General features: G+C 41.7%; 2 protein-coding genes across 2 annotated transcripts in view; both read left to right on the top strand.

Moving 5' to 3' along the window:
* The window catches only part of CIB2 (calcium and integrin binding family member 2), a 32,437-nt gene extending 20,553 nt beyond the window's left edge, over positions 1–11,884 (top strand). Inside the window, exons 4-6 of the mRNA XM_015872504.2 lie at positions 5,653–5,800; positions 5,904–6,099; positions 10,779–11,884. Coding sequence (XP_015727990.1) covers positions 5,653–5,800; positions 5,904–6,099; positions 10,779–10,800 — 366 coding nt within the window. The 3' untranslated portion in view covers positions 10,801–11,884. The remainder of the gene's footprint in view (positions 1–5,652; positions 5,801–5,903; positions 6,100–10,778) is intronic.
* Positions 11,885–22,838: 10,954 nt separating this feature from the next.
* Positions 22,839–23,846, top strand: part of TBC1D2B (TBC1 domain family member 2B) — a 28,780-nt gene continuing 27,772 nt past the window's right edge. Inside the window, exon 1 of the mRNA XM_015872476.2 lies at positions 22,839–23,232. Within this exon, the coding sequence (XP_015727962.1) occupies positions 22,912–23,232 (321 nt within the window). The 5' untranslated portion in view covers positions 22,839–22,911. The remainder of the gene's footprint in view (positions 23,233–23,846) is intronic.

A 23,846-nucleotide genomic window follows, 5' to 3' on the forward strand; every position in this document is an offset into this window, starting at 1 on the left:
AAGTAGTTTTATATCTCTTTAGCATGTCACATCTTATTCATTGCTTTAGTGTCATAGGTGTTTGTACTGGTGCTTCTGGTGTGGAAGATCACTGTTTCTTAAGTCTTACTTTATTATTTAGCCTGAATCTCTAAGATATTGGTAACGCAATATGAAATGCTCTGGCTTGATTGTGTAGCTTTTATGAAGCCCTTAACTGCCAGATGGCCAGTATTTGCTTTGTGAGAAATTAAGACAGGCTGATTTCAGCCTTCAGATAAGACAGTGAATGGTTACAATCACACATGCGGTTTTATTTGCTTTAATGATGTAGGATCAGACACTTACAAATCTGTTCGTTAACTACCATTTTTCCAGGACAGCAAGATGTTTAAACTGAGATATAAAATGTAAGTTTCATTTAGAACCATGATTAGATTTTCAGATACAAGAGCATGTCTTGCTGCTGTAGCAAATACAGGTGGTAAAGGGAACAGATTAAAGAAGTGTATTTAGATTGATTCTGATCCAATCTTCTTGGACCCCTTCAAGTCTGTGAATCTTTCTGATCCAGCTTTAGAATACGTCATGAGGGAAACTGAACTTGATTTTATGCCAGCAAAAGAACAAGATTTGGTGTCAGATTTAATAATTCTCTCCCAAATCTTGCAAGAGATTGTTTGTGAAGAATTTTAATGTCCCTATACAGATGGGGAGAAAGTCTTTCACGCAGAGTTGGTTTTCCAAGCAATGTGGGTATTTACTGTAGCTAACACAGAAAAAAGAAGTCCTTAACCTTTCTCAGACTGCTCAACAAATCGTTAGTGTTCGTTCTTGAGTAAGTGTTCATCAAGACGAAGGCTAAACTGATATTTGGATCTCAGAATAGAAACAAACAAACTATATGTCTATTGAATTTTAATAGGATTAGTGATAATTTCAATGCACCTGGCTTTTTTCATATGCACATTACACTTCCAGTTACTGGCAATGTTCAGCTCAATACCACTGCAGATTCTGACAAATGGGTAGAATCAATAATGCACTTTTCTAAATTAGATTCTGCTAGCATAAAGAAACATCTTTACTTCACGCATTAATGTTTTGAGCCAGGGTGAATTTAAATATGATACCTGTGTTTCAAAGAAGAACTTACTTAAATTGGTAATGAATTTTTCACTAATTCATGGTTCTTAAGTTGAAAGTCAGGGCAAGCGATAAATAAATAAAGAAGGGGCAGATACTTTAAGTTGATTAGGTCTACCATTACACTGAAGTTAACAGATCTAGTTTACTCCAACTGTTTCATTGTAGTCTCTGTTCTCTACTTTTGACCATTGTGGTTACACAGGCAAAAATGCCAACTAAATTAATGAGAGGATATATAAGCATATCTGAGATTACAGCAATTAATACTGCAAATGTGTGGTAACAGTATGAGCTGCTCAGTGTGAAACCATGTAGAAAGGGAAGCTTGTTTCAAAACAAAACTGATTTATTTGCCTTCAAGCTGGTACATGGCGATGCAGCAGTCTTTGTGTCAGGAGTAGAGCAGGTTATGAAATGGCTTTCTGGAGGGGAACGGGTTTTGCTTCACTCACTTTACAGTCTGTTGGTTCCCATTTTTGTCTCACACGCTCACTTCATTGATCCTCACAGGCCTTGTCATTCACTGCAGTGGTGAGCGAGGTAGTCCATAAATCCACACGCCACTGAAACAGAATGAGCAGCAGGCACAGGAATCAGTCAGGAGGAAGAAAGGACACACAGGGAACGGTGAATTGGTCACATTTCAGGATCAAAGTTTGCACCTTATTTTTTATAGGTCTGAAATTGAATGCATGTGTGGTGCTTCAAAATAAAATAAAACCATTTCCTGTGATTTTAAGCAGTGCTTTGCAGAATGCTTTGTGTGTTTGGGCATCTCTGCTAGTGTCACTTGCATGGAAATCCCAAAGTAAAGGCCACTACATTTATGTGGATGTAAAACTGAGTAGCATTTTGTAATGACTGCTCAGCCTCTCTGGCTTAGCTACCTTAACCTAAGGAGAATTGTTTCAGATTTACTTGCAATGTCTTACTTCTAAAACAGGGGCAGCTTGTGCTAAAAAGATATTGTGCTTTAAGTAAATTGGTCAAGCTGCAAGATGATTGAAAAATGGGTGAGGCAAGAGGACAACACGGTGCTTTCATGGTTGTTTTTTTTCCCCACATTTGATGGAAATGAGAGCAAGGTGTGACTAACAAAATGACTTGGTAAGATTTAACTGCAACCCCTGATAGTATTCATAGAATCACAGAATGACCTGGGTTGAAAAGGACCATAATGATGATCTGATTTTAGCCCCCTGCTATGTGCAGGGTTGCCAACCACCAGCCCAGGCTGCCCAGAACCACATCCTGCCTGGCTTTCTTTTTTCTTAGACAACTAGTCATTATGAGTTATCATATTGTGTTCTAAGTCCATGTGCCAGAATTGATGTGATGGTGTATTAAAGCTATGTAGAAATACGGCTGTCTGACTAGAAAAGACAACAGTTAAGTAGATAGCTCTTTTACATGAGTTATCTTAAGTGGCTTCAACATCAACAGTCTGCCAAACAGCTGAGTTTTAGCTGTACCAGTTCTTCCTTGCTTCTGTCTCTCACTTTTATTGCAAGAGGATGGAAAAAGCTTTTTAACATCTTAAAAGTAGGGTTCCTGATGTAAAAGGATTCTTCCTTAAGCAATTAGTACTTGAAGGAAAACAATCTATGAAGGAACAGTATCATTTTCCCCACTGCTCCCTCCCCCCCCATGGCTTTTCCTTTAAATATGATGGAACCTTAATCTGTGCTCTTTAGAGTAGAGGTAATGAAATTACAGAAAGGATGTGAAAACTATCTGTGAAGGTAAACTAATACTTTCCATTGTGTAAACTACAGATATACTGCCTGAAGACACACAATATGAGAAAGTTAAAGGAAGGGAATCAATATGAGGAAAGATTTTGTTTTTCATTTCGGTTTTAGAGATACATTTAGCAAAGAGTTACTTAAATACACCCAGTTCCTTTTAATTCATTGCTGAGTTACGGGTGTTTTCAAGGCCTCTAACATGTCAAGCAGCTAATTCATCTTATACAACTGCAGTATACTTAGTGAGATCATGGCCAGCACTTGGAACAAGAAAGTCCTGGGTTTGATATTCACTGCTGATAAGGATATTTGCATCTGTGTAGTCCTTGTTTGTTACTCAATGCTGCCTCTAAGATGTCAGTTTATATCATCTGTTGCTATGATGCTTAGTTCTGATGGGGTTGGTTCTGAAGGAAGTGATGTAGCATTATAGAAATCAGACCAATAGCATTTCTAACTTGTTGTTGTTGTACTGAGCATTCCCTAATATTTATACATTTAACAGGTACATTCTTATTTATGTGCTTTGAAGAGGAAAGTGGGATGAATTGAATCCTGCTTTGTCCTGGTGATAAGCTGACCATTGAAAAACAATTGAAACAACAGAATCAGTTATTTTTTTTCTGGAGCAACTGTCTATATCCGTATTCACAGGACAGGTGTGTTTCCAAGCTCTCAACTCAAATACTCTTTTCAGTACCCACTGATGTATTTCATTTTTCTTTGGCCTACTTTTTTCTGCCTCTGAGCAGTGAGTTCAGCTTCACGTATGAAGCTCAGAGCACAGTAAGGTCCTTAGTCTTTACCCTTGGAAATCTCTAGGAATGTTTCGTATTGTGGAGTTAGTTCTCTCTGTAAGTCACGCAGCAGAATTTTAATATAGTATTGATTAATTTAATGGTCTGTTATTTGGGACCATGACTCCGTGGTTTGTACTTCTAATATCTTTTGAAGCAACCTTGATCTTTGTCATTATCTTAGCCAGAAAGGTTGGAGTTATCTTGATATTTAGGAGTACTAAATTTCATGATTGTTTAAAGAAATTATACTTCTGGATTTGATTTCTGAGAACTCACCCACCCACAAAAGGTTGACAGACAGAACTGTGTGGTTTGCCATTGGGTGTCTGCCTTTTGGCAGACTCCAGTTTTTACCATACAAATGCACCTGGAGTGCAAACTGTGATGCTCAAGGGCATCTCATTAGGTAGTTAATGTATGCTGAGACCTGTGCTGCCATTAAGTAGCAATCTCCTGATAAATCAGGTATGATCTGAGAATGTGAACAACCCTTTTAGCTTTTGTATGCGAGTACCTCAAAGTTACAGCCAGCAAGGCTGCCAGAATATGCTCTTACATTTCACAGGTGGTTTGACTTGCTAAGTGTAAGACAGGCTTTTTCAAACCGGGCTTTGCACCCAGATGTCTCACCATTTCTCTATAATTGCATCTTGGAACACGCTGCAAGGAGTCATCCAATAGTGAGTCCACACATGACCAGTCACCTGAAGAAGAAAGGAATGCTGCTTTCCAGGAACTAGATGTGCTTTGAAATGTTGTCTGTGTGCACAACCACAACTCACGTTTGTTATGCTGGTCTTTTAACAAGAATCCTTAGAAATTGAAATTACCTGAAAACAGTTAAAATGTTGCATGTGACACATAACTGACACACAAAGGAGGACACAGAGGGGCATGGTTTCATTACTGCAGCTAAGAAGTCTGTGATGTGACCACTTAGTATGAGCAGGCACATTTACAGTGTTTCTCAAGGAATGGAGATTTTCCTGGAACTCTTCATTAGAATCTTCATTAGGATGCATTTCACAGAATCTAGACATTCTGATTCTCCCAGGCTGTGTCCTCAAACACAATATGCTTGTGCTATTGACTGATGTCTTACATTTAGCATGAAGTACCTTACAAGAATTGGGCTACGTGCTTGCCAGCTCTTGTTTTTATTGTTTTAGGGTTCTGCCTTTTTAGTGTGTCTTTATCACCAACTGCATTGGTAAGGTGCTGGATCTTAGAATCACCACTGGAGAGTTGAGATTTAGTTTAAAATTCTAGAATTCCTATTTGTTTCAACCAGGAGTTGGATATTTTTTTATAGCGGTGATAATGAAAGCCCTATCTACAAGATGCTGCCGGGGATACGATTCTGCATCCTTAATAAACAGGCTTGATTTGTTTGATGGTTCATTGGTGCTTCTGTGCTAAGCAGGTAGGTAGCTATGTTTACTTCTTAAAGTGCTCTCATAAGTAGTAATAATTCCTCCAGCCTTGGGTCAGGTGCTGGCAGAGGTATGAGGTCTCCATTTGTTTTATTGACTTGGTTTTTTCTACTGTCATCTGGTCTGCACCTACTAGCTTCATAATGCAGGAACAGTAATTCTTTTGACTTTATCACTATGGCAGCCTGTCAGGAACAAATTTTATGTAAATGATATTCACAGACTTAGTATCTTTAATCTAACATTCATAAAGCAGGTGCCTACTGCAAGAGAAATGAGGTCAACACCAGCATAGGGAAAATGAGTAGCAATGCAGCTGAGAAAATCTAGGCAAGTAGTTCTGTGCAGCAGCGTGCCTTACTGACACTTAGTGCCTTAACATGCAAATGTAATTTGTTGGATGCATTGTGGAAGAAAAGAGTTATCTTTGAGAAGTGATCTTCAGCCAACCAGCTACCAGTTATTTGCAAGGAGTTTGCATTTTTTGCTGATCTTGTTTTGTTTATTTGTTTGTTTTAAGTAATAAAAAGTCTGTATTTACAGGAGAATCCCTTTAAGGAAAGGATTGTGGAATCTTTCTCGGAAGATGGAGAGGGGAGCCTCAGCTTCAATGATTTTGTGGACATGTTCTCTGTGCTCAGTGAAATGGCTCCCAGAGAGCTCAAAGCTATCTATGCCTTTAAGATCTATGGTAATGTATTGAGATACTTTTGCATGTGTTTTGTATGTGTTTGCTGAAATAAATGAGTGTGAGAGTTGCTGGTGATCTTTTCTTTGCTTCTTTTACTATTCAGATTTTAACACAGACAACTTCATTTGTAAAGCAGACCTGGAAAAAACCCTCAATAAGCTGACCCGAGAAGAACTAACAGCAGAAGAAATCACTCTGGTTTGTGAGAAAGTGATAGAAGAAGCTGACATGGATGGTGATGGCAAATTGGGATTTGCAGATTTTGAAAACATGATTTCCAAAGCACCGGACTTTCTCAGGTATTAAGATGAAAATTGTCACTTTTCCTGTTTTTGGGTGTTCCTTCTGGCTGTTGACCATGTAGCACAGTGTAAGAAATCTCAGGCATAAGACAACTGGGTTTTGCTGAGGAACCTGTAGGGTGACTTTTTACCCTCCCTCAATTTAATTCTCCAGAGCCTATTCCAGTTCTGTCCTGTCTTAAGACTAAGAGCTCCATGACTCAGTGATGATCCCCTCCTTTTTTTTCTGTCTGTATTTGTGTGAATTATTCAGGAAAACATTTTCATCTTTTAGAAGCCCAAATGCTTACAGTTTTCAACCAAGGGTCCCTGTTGTCTGTATAGGAGCCCATCCAGTATGCCAGGATTTTTATGTATTTGTTTTAAAAATAAATTACATATGTCAAGAGTTACGGCTGCTTCTGGAGGGGGTTGACAAACTCACAGTCAGATGGGCTGAACAAACTGTGTTTCCATAGGAAATAAGGCTGAATGCTAGAATGGAATCAAAGTAGATAAAAATTTGGATTGATAATCTTAATGCTAATGGAGTTGAAGAACTTTGAAGTGTCCTGAAGAATACAGGAGAGGGGTTTTTTCTATGATAAATTAAATTTCTGAGGAAAAACATTGTGAGACAACAATTCTGCTGTAAAACCTGAAGTCCCTGTGGACCCTAGGAAACATCAGCTTCTGAAGATGATAAGCTGCATAGTCAATGTGAGTGTATTCTGTGCATCAGAAATATATCAGGCACTCCTTGACTAATCAAACTTACCAGCAGGAACTCCTTTGGAACAAGATATGTCATTGTTATGTTGAGATTTGACTGAGTATACATGCTATTTTGTTCACACATATTCATAGCAGGAAAAACCCAGACATTTTCTGCTGACTGTTCTTCTGTGTGGAAGCTGCTGGGATCAGGTAGAATTTCATTTATTCAATGAAAAGGCTGTACTGTACCTACAAAGCTGATAGATAGCACAGATCAAATGTGGAGAATAGAAGGCAGATATGAAGAGTCAGCAGAAGCTGTAGTTCCAGAGGTTTCCTGGGCTGTGTCTGGTTTTACTGCTGTGTTGTAGATGCAGTTTGCAAGCTGTGATATGAAAAGATATGGAAACCTTTTTTTCATCTTGGTAAAATTGTCCCTCTTGAATGTCTTTAGCTGATGAATGGGGGAAGTACCAACCCACCCATGTCCACAGACAGCTGTAATTTCATCTGGTTTTGCATATCTCTATTTTTTATGCCCAGCTGAATACATTCCAAACTTTAATTTCAAGGAAATGGAAGTACTTACTGATACATGCTTTCAGCTGCTCATCAGCTCTGAAAATTGGACACAGTGCATTAAAGCAATGGTCACTTTTAAGAACTGATTGCTGCTGAGCAGTGGGAGATGTTGGGTAACTACAGCATTCAGAGACTTTGTTTTGAAGCTGCAGGCGATCAGCATTTCTGAGTACTGTATCCTTGAGCACCACATTGCTGCCTGGTATGTGGTTCTTTGGAAAATGTGAAGTAATTTTCCAGATCTCAGATTATTTTTGTTGGCAGTAAAGAAATTCTTACTCTATTCTTTACCTTTTTCCTTACCAAAAGCCAGTTCTTCACATCATAAGATTGTGGAGCTTAGGATGCAAGGTAGTCGGGTTTTACCTGTGGATTTGCTGCTGCTTCAGTGTGTGACATCTGCAAAACCATGTCGCACAACTTTGTCTTCTTTAATTTGTTAAATGAGTCCCGTGCTTGCCTGACTTTTGACAAACCTGGAAAGTCTTTATATAATATGATCTATTCAAACGTAAAATCTCATTGCTGAGGAAGAACATCTTCTTAACCTTATTGATAGGAATCTTCGCTTCAAAGGTTTTCCTTCGCCTACTCCTTTTTTGAAGCACTTATTTCATTGGGGCTCAATATACCCCCTTTTTCTTTGAAAGCTGCAGTACAGTTACACGTACTCAATACATGCAGCAGGCATTAATTTTGACACCATGATCCAGGCTTATACTTGATATAAGCTGAAGTTCTCCCATTTTAGGTTGACTGATTTTTTTTTATTTTTTTTTTTATTTTCCTTCAGTCACCACTTCTCAAGTCTTGATTTATGAGGTTTAATCTCTTACAGACAACCTTTGCAAGCTTTGTGCTGCTGTCAAGCAAATAAAAATGCAGTCAAGTTTTGATTTGTGCTGCTATGTTGATGACTTTTTCACAGACTAGAAGAAAACACTGCTCGTTGTTGGCCAGGGAAGATGGTATATGCAGTTTTTGACTGTTATTCTGGAAGCTTGCGTAAGTTATAAATAATATGATAGTTGCTGGTTCAGAAAACTTGATTTCAGTAGGTTTATTTCACGCAAAACTGTTATCATTTAGAAGCTGCTTGTAGTTTAATGGAAGCATGTGGACTCCGAGCTGGCATTATCTAAGTGTTCTGTTCTACAAGACCGGTTACATTTTCCACAGGAAATTGGCTTATAAATCATCCTGGAAGTTTAAGCTTATTTGAAGGCCGGAGGGTGAAACATACTATAACAATCTGAAATGAAGCTTGAGAAGAATATGGCATTAGTAACACCTGGGAGCTGCCAAACCTAAGCAGAGAAACAACACAGGAAACAAAAATATGTCATTGTATATTTGCTATTCTGTAACCTCTTGGGCCTTTCCTCCTGTGACAGCTGATGTCCTGACTCTTGTCCTATCCTAAACTGAAGGGACAGCAGCTATGTCTTAGCTTTTGTGCATTCTGTAAGACCTCCTCTAAAGTGCAGGTGATCTGGTTCCTGATGTCTAAAATCAGAGCGAGTGACAAACTGGCAAGAGATCATTAGTGAGAAAACAGTAGCAAGAAATCACTTTAATTGGTGCTTAATTTATAAGTAAAATGCTTAATTTTCAAAGTTCAGAATGACACTCAAATACAAAAATAGTCTTGGACTTAGCAAGAGAAACATCAGATTTGTCTGCCTAGTTTGACCTTCTTAGGAACCCTAATGCTGTGCAACAGCCTAAGTGCTATTGGGAGACATTTTGCTTTGCTGTATATCTAATAAGTAAGTCAACTGACACTTGATTTAATCCAGCGCTCTGCTTGGCCCCATAATCAAATAATTTCAGAAGATGGAGGTTTCTCTTCACATGTGTGAATCTTCTTGAGAGAAGGTTTGCTGTGCTGGTAACTTGTTAACAGAAATGAGTTGTCCAGCCATGGATTTTAACTGTCCTGGAGAAGGAGACAGTTTACAATGTAAATGATAAACCTGTATTCTGCAGTTGACATGTGAATCAGAAAATAAGCAGCCATTCTTGCTTTATTCTATCACAGAAAGATGTGAGGTTTCCAGTCTTACTGTCTGGCTTTATCTCATTCTAAAAGCTGAGGACATTTATAGATTTGAGATCTGCACCACCAATTTTTGCCCACACCTTTCCTGCACTAAGTCTGAATTTTTCTGAGGATATTGTCAGTATCTCATTGTATGCATATCTTGTTGTACAATGAACTCTTTATATAAGAGAAATATTATCAGTACCTCTGAATTTCCATAATCGCTCTCTTACACAGTGAGGGTTATTCTAAACAGCATTTTTTCTTACTGACAGCCTAATTGAGCTTCTCGTGATTCAAGGAAGTATTCTGACTTAACTAAGTTTGCCATCTCAGTCTGCAACCAGAATTCAAGCCCTTTTAATTACTTAATTTAAGTATCTAATTCACGGTACAATTCTTTGCACATAAGGACAGCGTGTTTGAGAAGTGCTTGCAGCTCAACTGCAATAAAACATGAGCACAATATAAAATAATGTTGTGAAGTGAGGAGCTGAATCATCTCCATTTTGTGGAATTGTGGATATGAGACTGCAATGCTGAAAGACCAAAAAGCTACTTAAGTTTTGTTTTTAAAGAGGTGCCACCATCCTGTATCCTCATCACTATTGGAAATTCACCAGCAGCTCGGTTTGGCCTTCTGCTTACTGAATGTTACAGTCAACTCTTTGCTCTGTCAGATTCTGGTTTCCTCTGTTAGATAGAAAGAGACCTTTATTAATGTTGTAATAGGTTGCACCAGAGGCTTTTGGGTCATTGTCAGTTCAATCTCTGTATGAATCTTAGCATTCCTTGCACTCGGAGTAGCTTCCAGAGGTAATTTCTTACATTAAGTAAAGAACTGTCCAAAAGCAGATTTTTGCAGATCAAATGGTGTGGCTGCATTTCAAAAGCAATGGGGTTGTTTTATTATCAGTCCATTAATATCTGTATCAACAACTTATGATTGAAAAGTAAAATATATATCCCTGCCCAAATGATCACAAGCTTTCTAATAAATCAAGAGTTGGCGATTATTACATCTGCTTTCAAAATGAGAAATCCTTTAAATGCTGTCACTCCTCATCTTATTATAATCCTAATATCAATCCCTTCTTTTCCACTTGATCTTCCTAATGGTTAGATATAAAGGATGGTGGTACTTTCAGGAGTAAAATTTAGTATAGGGAATGCATTTTGTCTTGAAATACTTCAGTGTCAATGGAAATGTTTGCTTTCTCAAATGTCCTTACTAGGAGAGAGAACAGGAGAGCAGAGATCTTCATGGAACGCCTTTCTTTGTGTGTTCTAAGGAGAATGTTGCACGCAGTGATAAATATCTACATCTCTCTCCATGTTTTTGTTTCCTTTGCAGTACTTTCCATATAAGAATCTGAAGAGCTGCGTGTGAGCCGGTGTTGTCAGAATGATTTGTCAGTCCAGCCTATCCGAATCTCAGGCGTTTTGGGGGCTTCTGTCCTCTCCTTGTGGCTTCTTAGGACTCAAAAAATACTGGAAGGATTCTGGTCTGCAGAGAGGGAGAAGCATCATTTTATACAGGATATTTGGAACAGTCGCGTTTTTACCTTCACTGCTGGCCAAGCACTCTGGCACAGATGGCTGATTGCTGGGTTGTGCTTACTCTTTTTCTTTTTTTTTTTTTTTTTTTTGCAGACAGAATGAGAATGTTACTAAAGGTATTTCCACAGAGTTTTTATATTTATGGATATTTAACATTGCTCCCACAAGCAAAAAAAAAAAAAAAAAAGGAAAAAAACAAAAAGCTTGGGTGACTTCTCCAAGAAAAAAAACAAGCATGGGCCTTAAATAATGAGATGCCTCTATCACTGTGTTGTACAGCTGGGGATCTTGCGTGGAAATGATCTTACATGAAGGAACAGCAGTCAAGATCCAGTTCCCAGTGTTGAAGTCAACCACATCCCAGGTTTGCCCTTCAGGCACTGAAATGGCAGTTGCTGGGTTTGGTGCTTTCCTTCAACTGATGTTTTATGGATGGTCACGTCCTCATGAAACTTGAAGTATTTGCATTTTGTATCTGATTGCTGCGTATGTGATTCATTTCTTCCCAAGAGAAACTTTGAAACTGTGTCCTTATTCTCAAAGGGAGCCTCGTCTTTTACTCGTACTGCGGTCTGGTAATGTTTAATAGAGGAATACAACCATCTGTAATCCACAAAGAAGTTAAAGAAGCACAGCACTATTTCTGAGGACATAAAAAGACATTTTCTATCTAAACCAGCTATGCAATCTTCCCTATAAAGTGCATGAATGCAACTCAATATTTCCCTTCCCTCTCCAGCTGGAAATCAGCTAGATTTCTTCTTTTTAATTCCAGTGCTGTTCAGGTACTGGTGCCTGAAGACAATCACATGTGTATCACTGTTCTAACAGTCAATAGAAGGGCTCTGTCACTTACATGGCTTCTGTATCAAAGTCATAACTATTAAAACTTTTGACGCATTTTGTTGTGCTTTAAGAATTTGTGGGCTAAGCTCATTAACTTCCATTCTAATCATCATTCCAGTCACTGTGAGCTTCAGTCTTTCAAGGCTGGAATATGTTACACTCATGGAAATAACTGATAAAGTATAGAAATTCATCGTTTTCCTATTTCTGTAGGCATGGCAACGCTCTCTACTTTGGAATCTGCAATGGATGGTAAGCTTGAAGCTTGGTTTGCAGGTATGGATGACATAGCGTGCATCAAGAAACACTTATTGAGCAGTAGGGTGTCCAAGGTATAACAGACCAACTTACCTAAATGTAATGAAAATGAAGCTTCTATATCTGTAACAACATTTATTCTGGACATTTGTTAGAGTGATCATATTTTCAGTCAGTGGTATTTATAGTGTTTTACTACTTCCTCCTCCTGGTAACTGCTTAGATAAAGGACTCGGAGCCTGAAGTTCCTTTGGTGAGTAACATAAATCAATCCTGATATTCAGTTCTGATTGAGTAAGAAGAGATTGAAGCTTCAATCTTCTTTATTTCAAGTAGATTAAGTTAGATGAATTAGTTGATTCAAGCGGTTGGCAAGATACGGGTATTGAGAAATTATGTTAAAATTACTGCCTATTCATCAGAACATCAGCCTGATGACTTCCTATTTCTTCCAAGACAATTCAATCTATAAATCCTTGCAAGGTGTGTTTTCCTGTCACTACGAATCTATATCATAAAACGACAGGTTGCAAGTTTCTGGGTGGGGTTATTAAAAGGCTCTTGATTGATTTCAGAGCTCAGTTTCCCTTGGCAGCAGTGTTCTTCTTCTGTATCTTAAAATTTACATCAGCCAAAATTTTCTTTCCTTCCTGACACTGTGTATTGTTCCACAATTAGATCCCTGCCTCCACTTAAAGGATCACCTCCATTGCTCTGGAATGTACTTGGTGTATTTCTTAGGTCCTCGCTAACCCAAATGTCGCTCATTAACAGCTGAAGCAATGCTTTGTCTTGCGTTCAGACGCTTAACTCAGGCATCCGCCCATGTGAACAGAGGCACCGTGAGAAAAACAAGGGAGGATATTGTGAAGGAGTGCACCTATCCACATCTAAAGAGAGATGGTGCAGAACATGGCAGGTACCAAGTCCTAAACCTCGTTTATCTCTTTGGTTCATGGAGTCTGAGTTGGACTTTAAAAGTGAAAGAACACATTTCACGTTGCAAAGAAGCTCTTAGATGTGACTTCAGGGGAAACGACTCGCATGTCTATAAGTGGATCTGCGTTGAGGAAGCAGCCGCTCTTTTGCCGCAGTTCCTGGCCCTCTCTCCTGCCCTTTGATGTAACCTTACATGGGGCTGGTTGCCCGTACCGGCCTTTACCGACGGGGACTATCGCACCTCCCTCCGTTTCCCCGCTGTCCGTCTTTGTTTGCTCGCACTGCGGCTGCACTTGTGCCGCGTCACCGCCAGGCGGCGCCCTCACACTTAGCAGAAATGAGAAACGTACGCGCCTTAGAAACTTTAATAGATAAGGATTATTTTCTGCAATAAGGTAAAAAATGCCAAGTGTAGAGTTTTTGGTACCAGTGTATCTGCAGAGTGGGAAATACTGCAGATAGGAAAGAACTTGTCATGTTATTGCTCGGAGCACCTTAGTCAGGACAGACAGGAAATGAAGTTGGATGTAGGCAGCACTGATGGCAGTTGGGTGGCTGTTGTCCTTAGATGTGCCTGAATCAGAAATGAAGGACATGGCAAACAGACGCTTTGCTTCTCACTCTGCCTCGTTTTGCAGTTCTGGGTGTCTTGCAGAGGTGTTGGTGATGCAAAGCGACTCTCATTCTCTCTTTGCTGGGTAATAAGAAGAGACAGGAGGTGGTGGGAATACAGGCACATCAGCATTGCTGATGACACTGCCTTTGTTTAACTGGAAGTTCTGCCATTCTTGTCTGTAAAAAGACTTTTACAGTCTGAGCTCTAAAATTCCCTGCTGCCCTTTTACTTATGCTGCCTAATTTGCAAGACTGAGGACAATCCAGCAGTACCAGGCTCCTGCATTTTGCTGTAGGCTGCAAAGTAGATAACTCATTTCCTCTGTTCTTTTCTCAGTCAGATTTCCTAAGATGTAAATACATTCCCATTTAAATCCACGTCTTTTTCTGCTTTGCACACACATGGTGAGTCTTGTAGCCCACTGCTGAGCCTGTGCTCACAAACCCTGCTGTACAAACTCTGATGTATTCCCTCTTTTCCAGTCCTGTGCACCTACGGGTTGAGGCTGTACGTGCCTAAAAATGTAGGCCAGAATGTTTTCATTCTGCTAGAGAATTCTGGGCAGCAGTCCAGCCTCCTCCTCCCTTACTGTAACTTCTCCCAGATGCAATCAGTGGAGGTAGCAGCCTGCCAACAGCAAGGGATTCTGGCTGCTGCTGTGTGAAGGGGCTGGGCAGAACAGCAGCTGATGGAAGGCATTAAGGAAGACCAAAGTCCTTCTGGAAGAGCGCAGTGAGGATGCAGGTACCAAGTGTCTGTTTACATGGCAGGAGATGGTTCTCTGCTCGGTCTCGGAGCCCAGATCCTGCTGGGCCAGGTTTGGTTTCTCATGGAATTCTGGTCCCCAGTCCTTACAAGCTGCTCCTCACACCACTCTGAAGACAGTGCTGGCAGAAGCCCATGTCGATCATTAATTATCTGGCCTTAGTAATTAATATTCTGAGTTACTTCGGTGACACTTAGAAATGAATTAATTTTCAGCAAATGTCTTTCCCTTGAGAGAAAAGGATTTTCTGCTTTGTAACCTGCTCAGCTTTGTCACTGTGAGACAGCAGACCCTGAGAGAAAAGAACATGTGGGTTTTAACCAGAGCACTCATTTTGGTTATTGGGAAATGGACCTGAAGCTTTTTTGTACAGTAAGATTCCACACAAGAGAAGGAAATGTTTGTAATTAAAAAAATGTAGATTCAGAGGGAATTCCCCCTGCAGGAAAAATGTGAGGCTGCTTGCTCAGCCTCAGCAGAGGGTGCAGTAATCTCAGTGTTCTCAGAAATAAACTCAATTCCAGGATGTTCAGTGAAGCTTTCCATGTTTTAAAGTTCCCCTCTGTCCTGTGGTGATCTCAGCGACCATCTTTCTTCCAATGATAAAACCAGACACGATAAGGAAACGTAAATATTCCACATTGCGATTTCACGCATCCTCATAATGTCAGCAGCTCCAAGCTTTGGTGCTCCTCTGGTTGTTCTTTAGACTCCGGCTTTCTGCAGAATTTGATAGCAAACTGATGGGATGACTCAGTCCCATGTGACTCACTTTGGGTATTTTTCCACTTCCAGCTGGAAAAAAAAGAAAACAAGCAGAAAACAAAGAAAGAAGAATTGGCACCTAAGAAAGTTGGTGTATCTTAAGGTCTTTTTCTTCTATTGGAAAATCCACAGAACTGCGTACTGGGTTATTAGTGCAGCAAGGCCAGCTTGAATTGGATGTTTCTTTTACTTGCTGTGGTAATTCTGAACTTGAAGGCCTGATCTCAACAACAGGAGGGCTCCTGCTGATTGCAGTATAGACAGGCTTCAGATCACATCCGAGATAGAGACTGTGCTCAACAAATGGTTATTTCTGAAGAAACATGAATAAGCAGGCACAATCCGAGGTAGAAAATACATCTACTGCAGGTATTGTTATCGTCTCTTTTCTTATGAGGCAGTGTGTAAAGTGAGAGAAAATAGTTTCGATTCTTACGAGAGATGATTTAAGCAGAGTGTTTGATAACAGCAGCCAGGAGAGGTAAAGGAAACGTATGTAACAACCTCTGTAATTTTAATTGCATTGATTTAAGGAGAAGTTCACCTCCTGTCTAACCATGAATTCCAACATGTTATTATAATACGTTGAGGATTTTTGAATCTTTGTCTTTCTCAAAAGCTCTGAACAGTAGAACACGGTTCTTTCTTCCCATCTGCATTCATATGCTCAGCCAATAAACAGGCAGGAACCACAGAGTACAGGGCAAGGAATGCTTTTTCTCATGCAGGGAATTGGCTTCACTAGAATGTGGCAAGTGAGCAGCACATGGAAGGCACCCTTTGGGATAACAAAGGGATAACAAATAAATGGTCTCGTCAGTTCATCTTCCAAGCACAGCTGTCTCCCAGTCCCTTCATCAGAAATGAAGTAGAGTCATTCTTCAACGAAGGTATAGTATTTTGGGTTTGTTTTTAAATATATACCTTCGCCTTGAATACTCACAAAGGAACAGAAAGAACACTGTGTGCAAGTTTATCAGGACCTATTGAACTGATATGAGGCTGAGGGTGGCAGTTTCTGGGATTGCACCATCACTAGTGATGAGATGTGATGTCACCACTACAAGCCAGAGGCAAAATGGCAGCCTATGGTGACATGTGAATTCCCCATCGAAGAAAAAGTTCAAGACACAGCCCTCAGCAGGTGAAGTGATGTGCACTGTCTTTTGGGATAGGAAAGGGGTGATCCTTTTGGATTTCCTGGAACCCAGATAAACCATCAGCTCTGACCACTACATCATGACACTGACTAAGCTGAAGGCTCGAACTTCCAGAGTCAGGCCAGAGAAGACAACCTTTCTCTTGCAACACAGCCACACCAGGTCCCATGCGAGTTTAAAGACCATGAAAAACAATGCCAGTCTTGGCTGGACTGTCGTACCACATCCAGATTTGGCACAAACTCTCTGCAGTAAGTCTGGCTTCGGGTCTTTCAGATCTGCCAAGAAGTTTGGAGTTTATCCCAATCCACAGCCTTAGTCATAAAGTCCACTGTGTTCAGCGTGCTTTCTTTGAAAATTATAACTGTGCAAGAGAAGCAGATGAGTTATGGACCTATTGATGGTGTATTAGAATTTCTAATTTTTGCAGGGAAAAATAAACCTCTTGTGCTAAAAAATCCTAGAAAAATTCTAGGCTTGTCTTAGTAAAGCAAAGCTGAGAGTCTTATGAATCCTATGGTGAAACTCCAAAATCCTGACTCAATATCCTACAAAACCTCCCTGCTTTCCCTCTCCTATTTACATAAGTTAGATAACACAGATGGCTTTTTGGAGTTGGTAGCTGATCTCCCCTATCGAACCTAATGATTTACAAAATAAATGTGTTTCTTCATGATGTTGGTTCTTATTAATCTCCGTTTTACGTCCCACTAACAAGGGGAAGATAACAAAGTGTAGGCAGAGGAAAAAGAGTCAAGGACACGTCCCCAGTTATCTACTGATAGATTTATCCCTCCTTGAGGCAGGACCTTCAATCACCTCTGTGACTGCTGAGGTAGCCATTTTCTAAACTCATTTTTCAGCTTGAAAATCCTTTATAAGGTCAGGAGGAAAAGACGATTCTGGTGGTGATGTTTGCATCAAGATTTGTCTGTGGTTTGCTTTCTGTCTCCCTTTAATGTTCTTGCTAATTGTGATACTGTGGTGATATTGCTGGCTACAAGTTTCCTCTTGAGTTAATTAAATGATGTTGTCTCCTTTTTAATTATAACTTAATGATTTTTCTTGGCTCACCATGGAAGACTGGACTTTTGTTGCTACCAGCTTTGACTTACAACCACCTGTGATGTGTGGAAGGAGTTTCTGGCTGGCCTGTGAGTCCACATCAAGCAGTCCTTAATTTACACTTTTTAGTGCTCCCAATGAAAGTCTGACAAAAAGGAAAGGTGGTAGTCTACAAGAAACCCCATGAAATCAGAGTGCATCTATTTCATCTTCTTTCACTTCTCAGAAGAAACCGATTGTTCATTAATTCATTCTTAGTGAAATAGCATTTGGAAGAGCAGCTTATATGTCTACATCTCACATTAAGCAAATAATTCATTTATGCCAGTACACAGCCGCATTGTGATGGAGTATCTATCTGATAACTGCTTGCAGTTAACTCAGGTAAACCATCAAAAGATTCCAGATAAAAGTTTGATTGCTAAAGCCATTCACTGCTTCAATAAGTTGCATATTCCACCAACTTTGTGATGAGTTCATATATATCATAAAGGGTAATAGGAACACATGCTAAGAATGCATTATTGCTAGCTGTAAGCCAGCTGCCCTCAGGCTGATGACATATCAATATGCAGTATGTTCTGTGAAGCATAAGCTTTGTTTTACATCTGGTATTGCTGGTGTTATATAAAGTGATGCTGCAAAGGGTTGTTAGGATTTGAGGTGGACAGAGCGGAAAACATTGGTCTTTGATAAATCAAATTGTTCTTGGAGCAATTCTGAACGTAAAACCATAGCTTAGTCTTTAAGGACTAGCATTCCCCTATCTCAATCATCTACATTTTACATCTTCTAAGATAAAGATCTCTCTTTCTATAAGTAGGCTGAATTTCTATTGATACTAATGTAGCAGGGCCAGAAAACCTGTTTGCCATGGCCTGGTAAACCCAATACAGACAATGTTCTGTTGTAAAGTTTGGCTCACACTGCCAGCAGAATTGGGTACTGGAGACCAGCTGTCTGCATACGATGGGATAATTTTCCCCTTGCATTTTCTCAGATCACATTGTGTTTTGGTAGTCTTGGAAAGGAGCTGAGTTTTGTTTGGGTCCAGATGTGAGTGATGTGACTTACTCTTCATTCTGTATTCCCTTGAATTTTCTCATGCTTCCTGTCTCTTTCCAGAGCCAAAGTTCCAAAACAGAAACCTATAGGAAAAGCTTCCCTGGTGATGTTTGTCTTGAACAGAAACAAACAAATACATATCCTGCAAAGTAGTTTTCTTATGGCCAGTGTAGCCTGTGTCCAAGACCAAAGGTTCTGCCTAAGTCTGTGTACTTTTAGATAAGCTTTTCAATTACAGATTCTTATTTAAAGCACATGTCTTTCAGTTTCTCATCTTTAATTTCTTTTGATCCCGCTCGGCCTTGAGAAATGTGTTTTCCCTTTGCTAGAACACTCAATTTCTTTCTTGAAAAGGGGTGGCCCCATGGTAAGGTATGAGTGAAAAAGCTTTGAACAACACTGATTAGCAAATAGCTCATGTGACCATCTGCTGTAACTTCTAACTAATATCTGTAAGCATACCAAGCCTCACATGGTCCACATCAGAAGAAAATGTCTTTTCTTAAGCATCTGGGATGGGATTCTTACAGCTAACGTTTAAACACTGCAAGATTTGCTCGACATCAACACCTGCTGTTCTGCCAGTACTGCAAGAAGGAAGCTGGAGCAAAGAGACTTCTCAGCTGTGGCATATAATCCATGTGTGGATTAAACTGAGCATGCAGCTACAGCTGAGAGTTCCAGGGAATTCTCCTCCCTCCACTCTGACAGTGCAAAGGTAGGCTGCTGACCCCAGGAATGGGTATGAATTATGAAGTACTCCAGTATGGATTGTACGTTTTGTCTTCCTTTTTCTCTCTCTGCTCCTGTTTTGCAGGATGGTTTTTCAGCATTTCCTTTCTTGTTCTAAGAAAATTGGACTTACAGTCAAAAGTGATTCTGGATGTCCTTCCAGTGTATGTCTGGGCTCATCTTTAAACTCTTCACCCTAGTGTGACTTAAGCTGCCTGTACAAAGAAGAAAAGCTCCCTTAAGCAGGCCCCTACTATGTCATTATTCACCCTGTTAGATAGTGCATGTAGAACTTCTACCTCACTGGATTTTTCCTAATCCTTGTAGCACACGGTGCTTCCATGTAATATGAATAAAATTATAGAAGGATTACATAAAATCTTTTGTTAAAGTCTGCCCTACGATCTACTCTGGTCTTTCTTTTTGCTGGTCACTTATCCACTGAGAAGCAGAGATGAGTTACACATGGAAAGAAGCTCCACAGTAAGTAGCTGAAATAATGAAGCCTCGCTGTTTCTGTGTCTTTTGCCCATTGATCTTTTTTCTTTCTTTCTGTCAGCAGTGCAGTGAATTCATCTGTTCATCATCTACAACATTCCCATCAAACTTTGTCACCGTTCTCTAGCCAGGATGGATCTATGTGGAGCCAACAATTACATGTGTTTGGATTGTCCTGTTCATTGCTACAGTGAGGTACTTCTGGCTTTTATATTCATTAGGGGTCTCTCTCTGTTGAGATCTCTCTGATTCTCCTCTACGTGCATACCAATTTCTGTGGGTTACTTTACGGGTCAGGTTACAGATGTGTGGCTACAAATCAACCCTGAAATGTGCAATTATTGCTTCTTCATATTGTTCTTAATAAGATGCGGTGCAACAGAAAGTCAAAGCAATGCATCTGGTACTTTGTGCATTCAGCTGTTTTTATGTGGGACTGCTAAGTTAAAGTAGATCTTTCCAGCTGAATCAGAAAATACAGATAATCTTCCCTGTTTATTCAAGGCTTGTGTCTCTTTTTCCATTTGGAGAAGGAACCACAAAGGTAGAATGTGAAAGAGGAAAGGGGCACCACCTACTGGTCACAGAGTGATCCCGGGGAACGAAAATGGCATGAAATCCTACCATGTTAAAATGTACAGACCCTGCAGCTCTTGGCTGACCTGTTTGTATATAAGGAAAGAATTTGTTCTGGAAATGCAGTAACAGGGTGTTCCTCGTGGGCACTGCAGAGGCAGGGAAACTCTGTGTGATGCAGCTGAAGGAGGATGGTTCTGGCATTACCAGAAGCAGTAGTTGGAGGATCTTTTGCCTGTTTGTCTCCTGTGGTTTTTAAAAAAAAATAAAAAGCTTAGGAAAGATTTTGGTTCCTGATCTCCAAAGAGTTTAAATAACAGTAGGCCAAAACCATTCACTCTTTAAAATGGTGTAGTGTTGTGTGTGAGTTCTATACACAATCACCCCAAAGGAGACTGAAAATGTTTGTCTTGGCATCAACAGTCACACAGAGCTGGCAAAATATTTTATTAGAATAGAATAAAAGTAACAATTTAACCTGTATCTCAGTGTGCATGTTTGAACTGACACTGTGCAGTTCAGGGCTTGAGGGGGCTGAGCACCTCTCAACAGGAGGGGAATCCCATCTTTGGGATGTAGCTGTATTTGTTTGCCTGACTTTTGCTAGCAGCAGAATGTTACCTGTCCCACTCGTGCATTCAAACATTAGGACCTGAAAGGAAGAAGAAGGGCAAGTGTTGTTTCCATGCATGTTTCCTGCAGCAGTTTAGAAATGTGCTCCTGTTATTTACCATTCCCCATCTGATCTGTTTTGAAAAAGGTTATATACCAAATAAGGAACCGATGTCCCCAGGAAGGGGAACTTGTTTACATGAATCAGCTGTAAAAAATAGGGGATTCTCCTGCTTTGTGTGTTGTAAGGAAGCTGAGCAGCAAGCTGAAAAAGGAGAAGTACTGAGAGCAAAAGTTTTGTGGGCTTAGGAATTAATTCTGTGAGTTGCTGGGAGAGAGGATTATTGATCGGTGGGGATCTGGTGTTTCCCACTTGTAATTTGTGTTCTGGCACAAACCTGCTGAGAAGGAGAATGATGCTATGAGAAGAACATGAATGCTTTGTGTTTGGAGAGGAATACACTGTGCAGAATGTAAGAGAGAAACCCAACTTGTCAGGGTCACTCCTAAGCAGGATCAGCCCTGCTTATTTTCCACGTTTCCAAAAAACCTCCCAGCTTTTAACAGAACAGAATCAGTCTTTTTAGTCTGAGAAATAGAAAATAAAAGTGCCTGGCCCTAATTTGCAACATTTAATCTTTTGGTGCGTCACGCTTCTTGTCCTGGGAATTGACTGGGAAGACTTACATGCCTTGAGTTCTGTAATGTAGCAGCTTCATCTGCTGGCAGAACGCTGCCTGTTTCCTCACTTGAAACATTTCTTATCAGTAGGTGAAATCCAGAGACGAGGACTTGAAGAACTGCAATCCCTTACAGCAACATCCAAGTGGAACCCAAGGACAACCATGCTGAATATTCAGGTTCTTTATACCCTTTATATCCTATAGTAGAGGATGAAAATGTTGTCTGGTATATGACATAGTTATTTTCTACTGGGGGAAAAAAAAAAATAAGGGATTTAAAAAACAGAGTAGGAAACTTCTGAAAATTTAGGACTTCTGGATACTTGGAGAACTTCCAAACTGGCAGAACTCAGTTCATACATAGCACAGTCCTTACAAAACCACCACTGCAAACAGCAGCTCCAGCCACTGCAACAACTACGTTGACACCAAACCTTTTGTGGTGTCCTCCCTTCTCAAGCTAAACAAACCCAGCTCCCTCCACTTTTCTTCATAGGAGAGATGCTCCAACCCCTGGGAGTCCTTGTGACCCCCTCTGAACCTGTTCCAAAAGCTCAGCATCATTTTTCTTTCATTATTAGTTTGATGTTGATGTTTTTATTTGAGCAAATTCAGGCTGTTGATTCCAGCTTTAAGTATTACATGCAATGTGTACTGTGAGCTCTTCACTGTGAGCGTTACAGAGGTTCTTTATTAACAGTGGAAGTTCCCTGCAGTCCAAAATGGGATGAAGAGTTCAGAGAAACAGAAAAACAGGCACAGTTCAGCCTGGAATCATCACACACCTAAAACCTGCGAGCTGCAGCTTTTTTCCTATTGCTGCCTGTGTGCTCTGTAGGTTTTTTGCCATAAATAATAGCATCTGGGGTGGAATTCAACAGGCCTGTCAATGGGCAGAGGGGTGAGGGTTCACTGAGTGTGAGGTGTGTTGCACAGAGGTTTGTGCTGCTGGCAGCAGCATTCCTTCCATTACAGCTGCAGAGCTGGAGAGCCCCGATGTGAGATTGCTCCCCACGCAAAGCGAGAGAAGGGCCGGAGCTGACTGCAGGCCATACACGCTGTGACAAATACTTTCTAATGTGGTCACACAACTGCCGAGCCCGGTCACAGCACAGTACGAGGCACACAGCGGCCAAAGGGGCGTGGCACGGCAGCGGTGTTGGCGCTCATTTCCCGTCCGGGGGCCGTTCCCCGCTCCGTGCCGTGCCTCAATCCCGGCCAGGCGGCAGCGCAGCTCGGCCCGGCCGTTCCGTTCCGCTCCGCCTGCAGCCGCGGGGCGGGCACTACAAGTCCCGTGAGGCGGCGCGGCCCGGCCGCTCCCTGCGCGGCGGCGGCGGGGCGAGGCGATGCCGGCGGGCTCGGAGGGGGACGAGGGCCCGGCAGTGGAGCAGGCCGGGCCCGGCGCTCCGAAGCTGTGCGGGTACCTGCAGAAGCTGTCGGGGAAGGGCCCCCTGCGCGGCTTCCGCAGCCGCTGGTTCGTCTTCGACCCGCGGCGCTGCTACCTCTACTACTTCAAAGGGCCGCAGGAGGCGCTGCCCCTCGGGCACATCGACATCGCCTCCGCCTGCTTCAGCTACCACCAGCCCGAGGCCGCCGCAGCCGCCGCGGGGGACGAGGCGGCCGCCTTCGAGGTGCACGGGCCGGGCGGCGCCGTGGCCGTGCTGAAGGTAGGCCGGGCTGGGCGGCACAGCGCGGCCCCGCGGCGCTCGGACGGGCCGGGGCTCTCGGAGCCGCCCCTCCCAGCCACAGCCGGGGCTTCCTGCGTGTCTTTCGGCTGCTGGTTTCCGGGAGCAGAAACGATACTTGGCGGACGCGGGGTGGGTGCGCGGTGCCAGGCGGCCCCGGGCGCTGTGTCAGCTGTTCCTTAGCGAGCTGCTCCCCAGGAGCCGTCCTGCACGGAACGGCCCCGCTCTGCCGGCTGCGTTGGGCGGGTTCTGCGGGACAACGAGCCCGAGGGGCGCAGCCGGGCCGGGGCCGGAGCCCTGGGGCTGCCGCTCGCTGCCCGCCGCTTGTTTTGAACAGCCGGTGCGTGGCAATAGCCTTCGTCTGTGCTGTGGGAGGAAGGAACGGGAGGGAGGATGTTTCCTGATAGCGGAGGCCGTTATCGTGTGCATCCCGCCGGCAGCAGACTAAACAGCGGGCGGGATGACTCCTTTGGTTGTGGCTCGGGGACACACACATACACACATACACACACACAGTAAGTGGAGAAATTCTTCCAGTTGATAAGTAGAAACAAGCGCTCCTGTGAATCCATTACTGCTCGCTGCTCTCCATGCAC

The sequence above is a fragment of the Coturnix japonica genome, chromosome 10 (genome assembly GCF_001577835.2).
Source record: "Coturnix japonica isolate 7356 chromosome 10, Coturnix japonica 2.1, whole genome shotgun sequence".
Taxonomy (NCBI): Eukaryota; Metazoa; Chordata; class Aves; order Galliformes; family Phasianidae; genus Coturnix; species Coturnix japonica.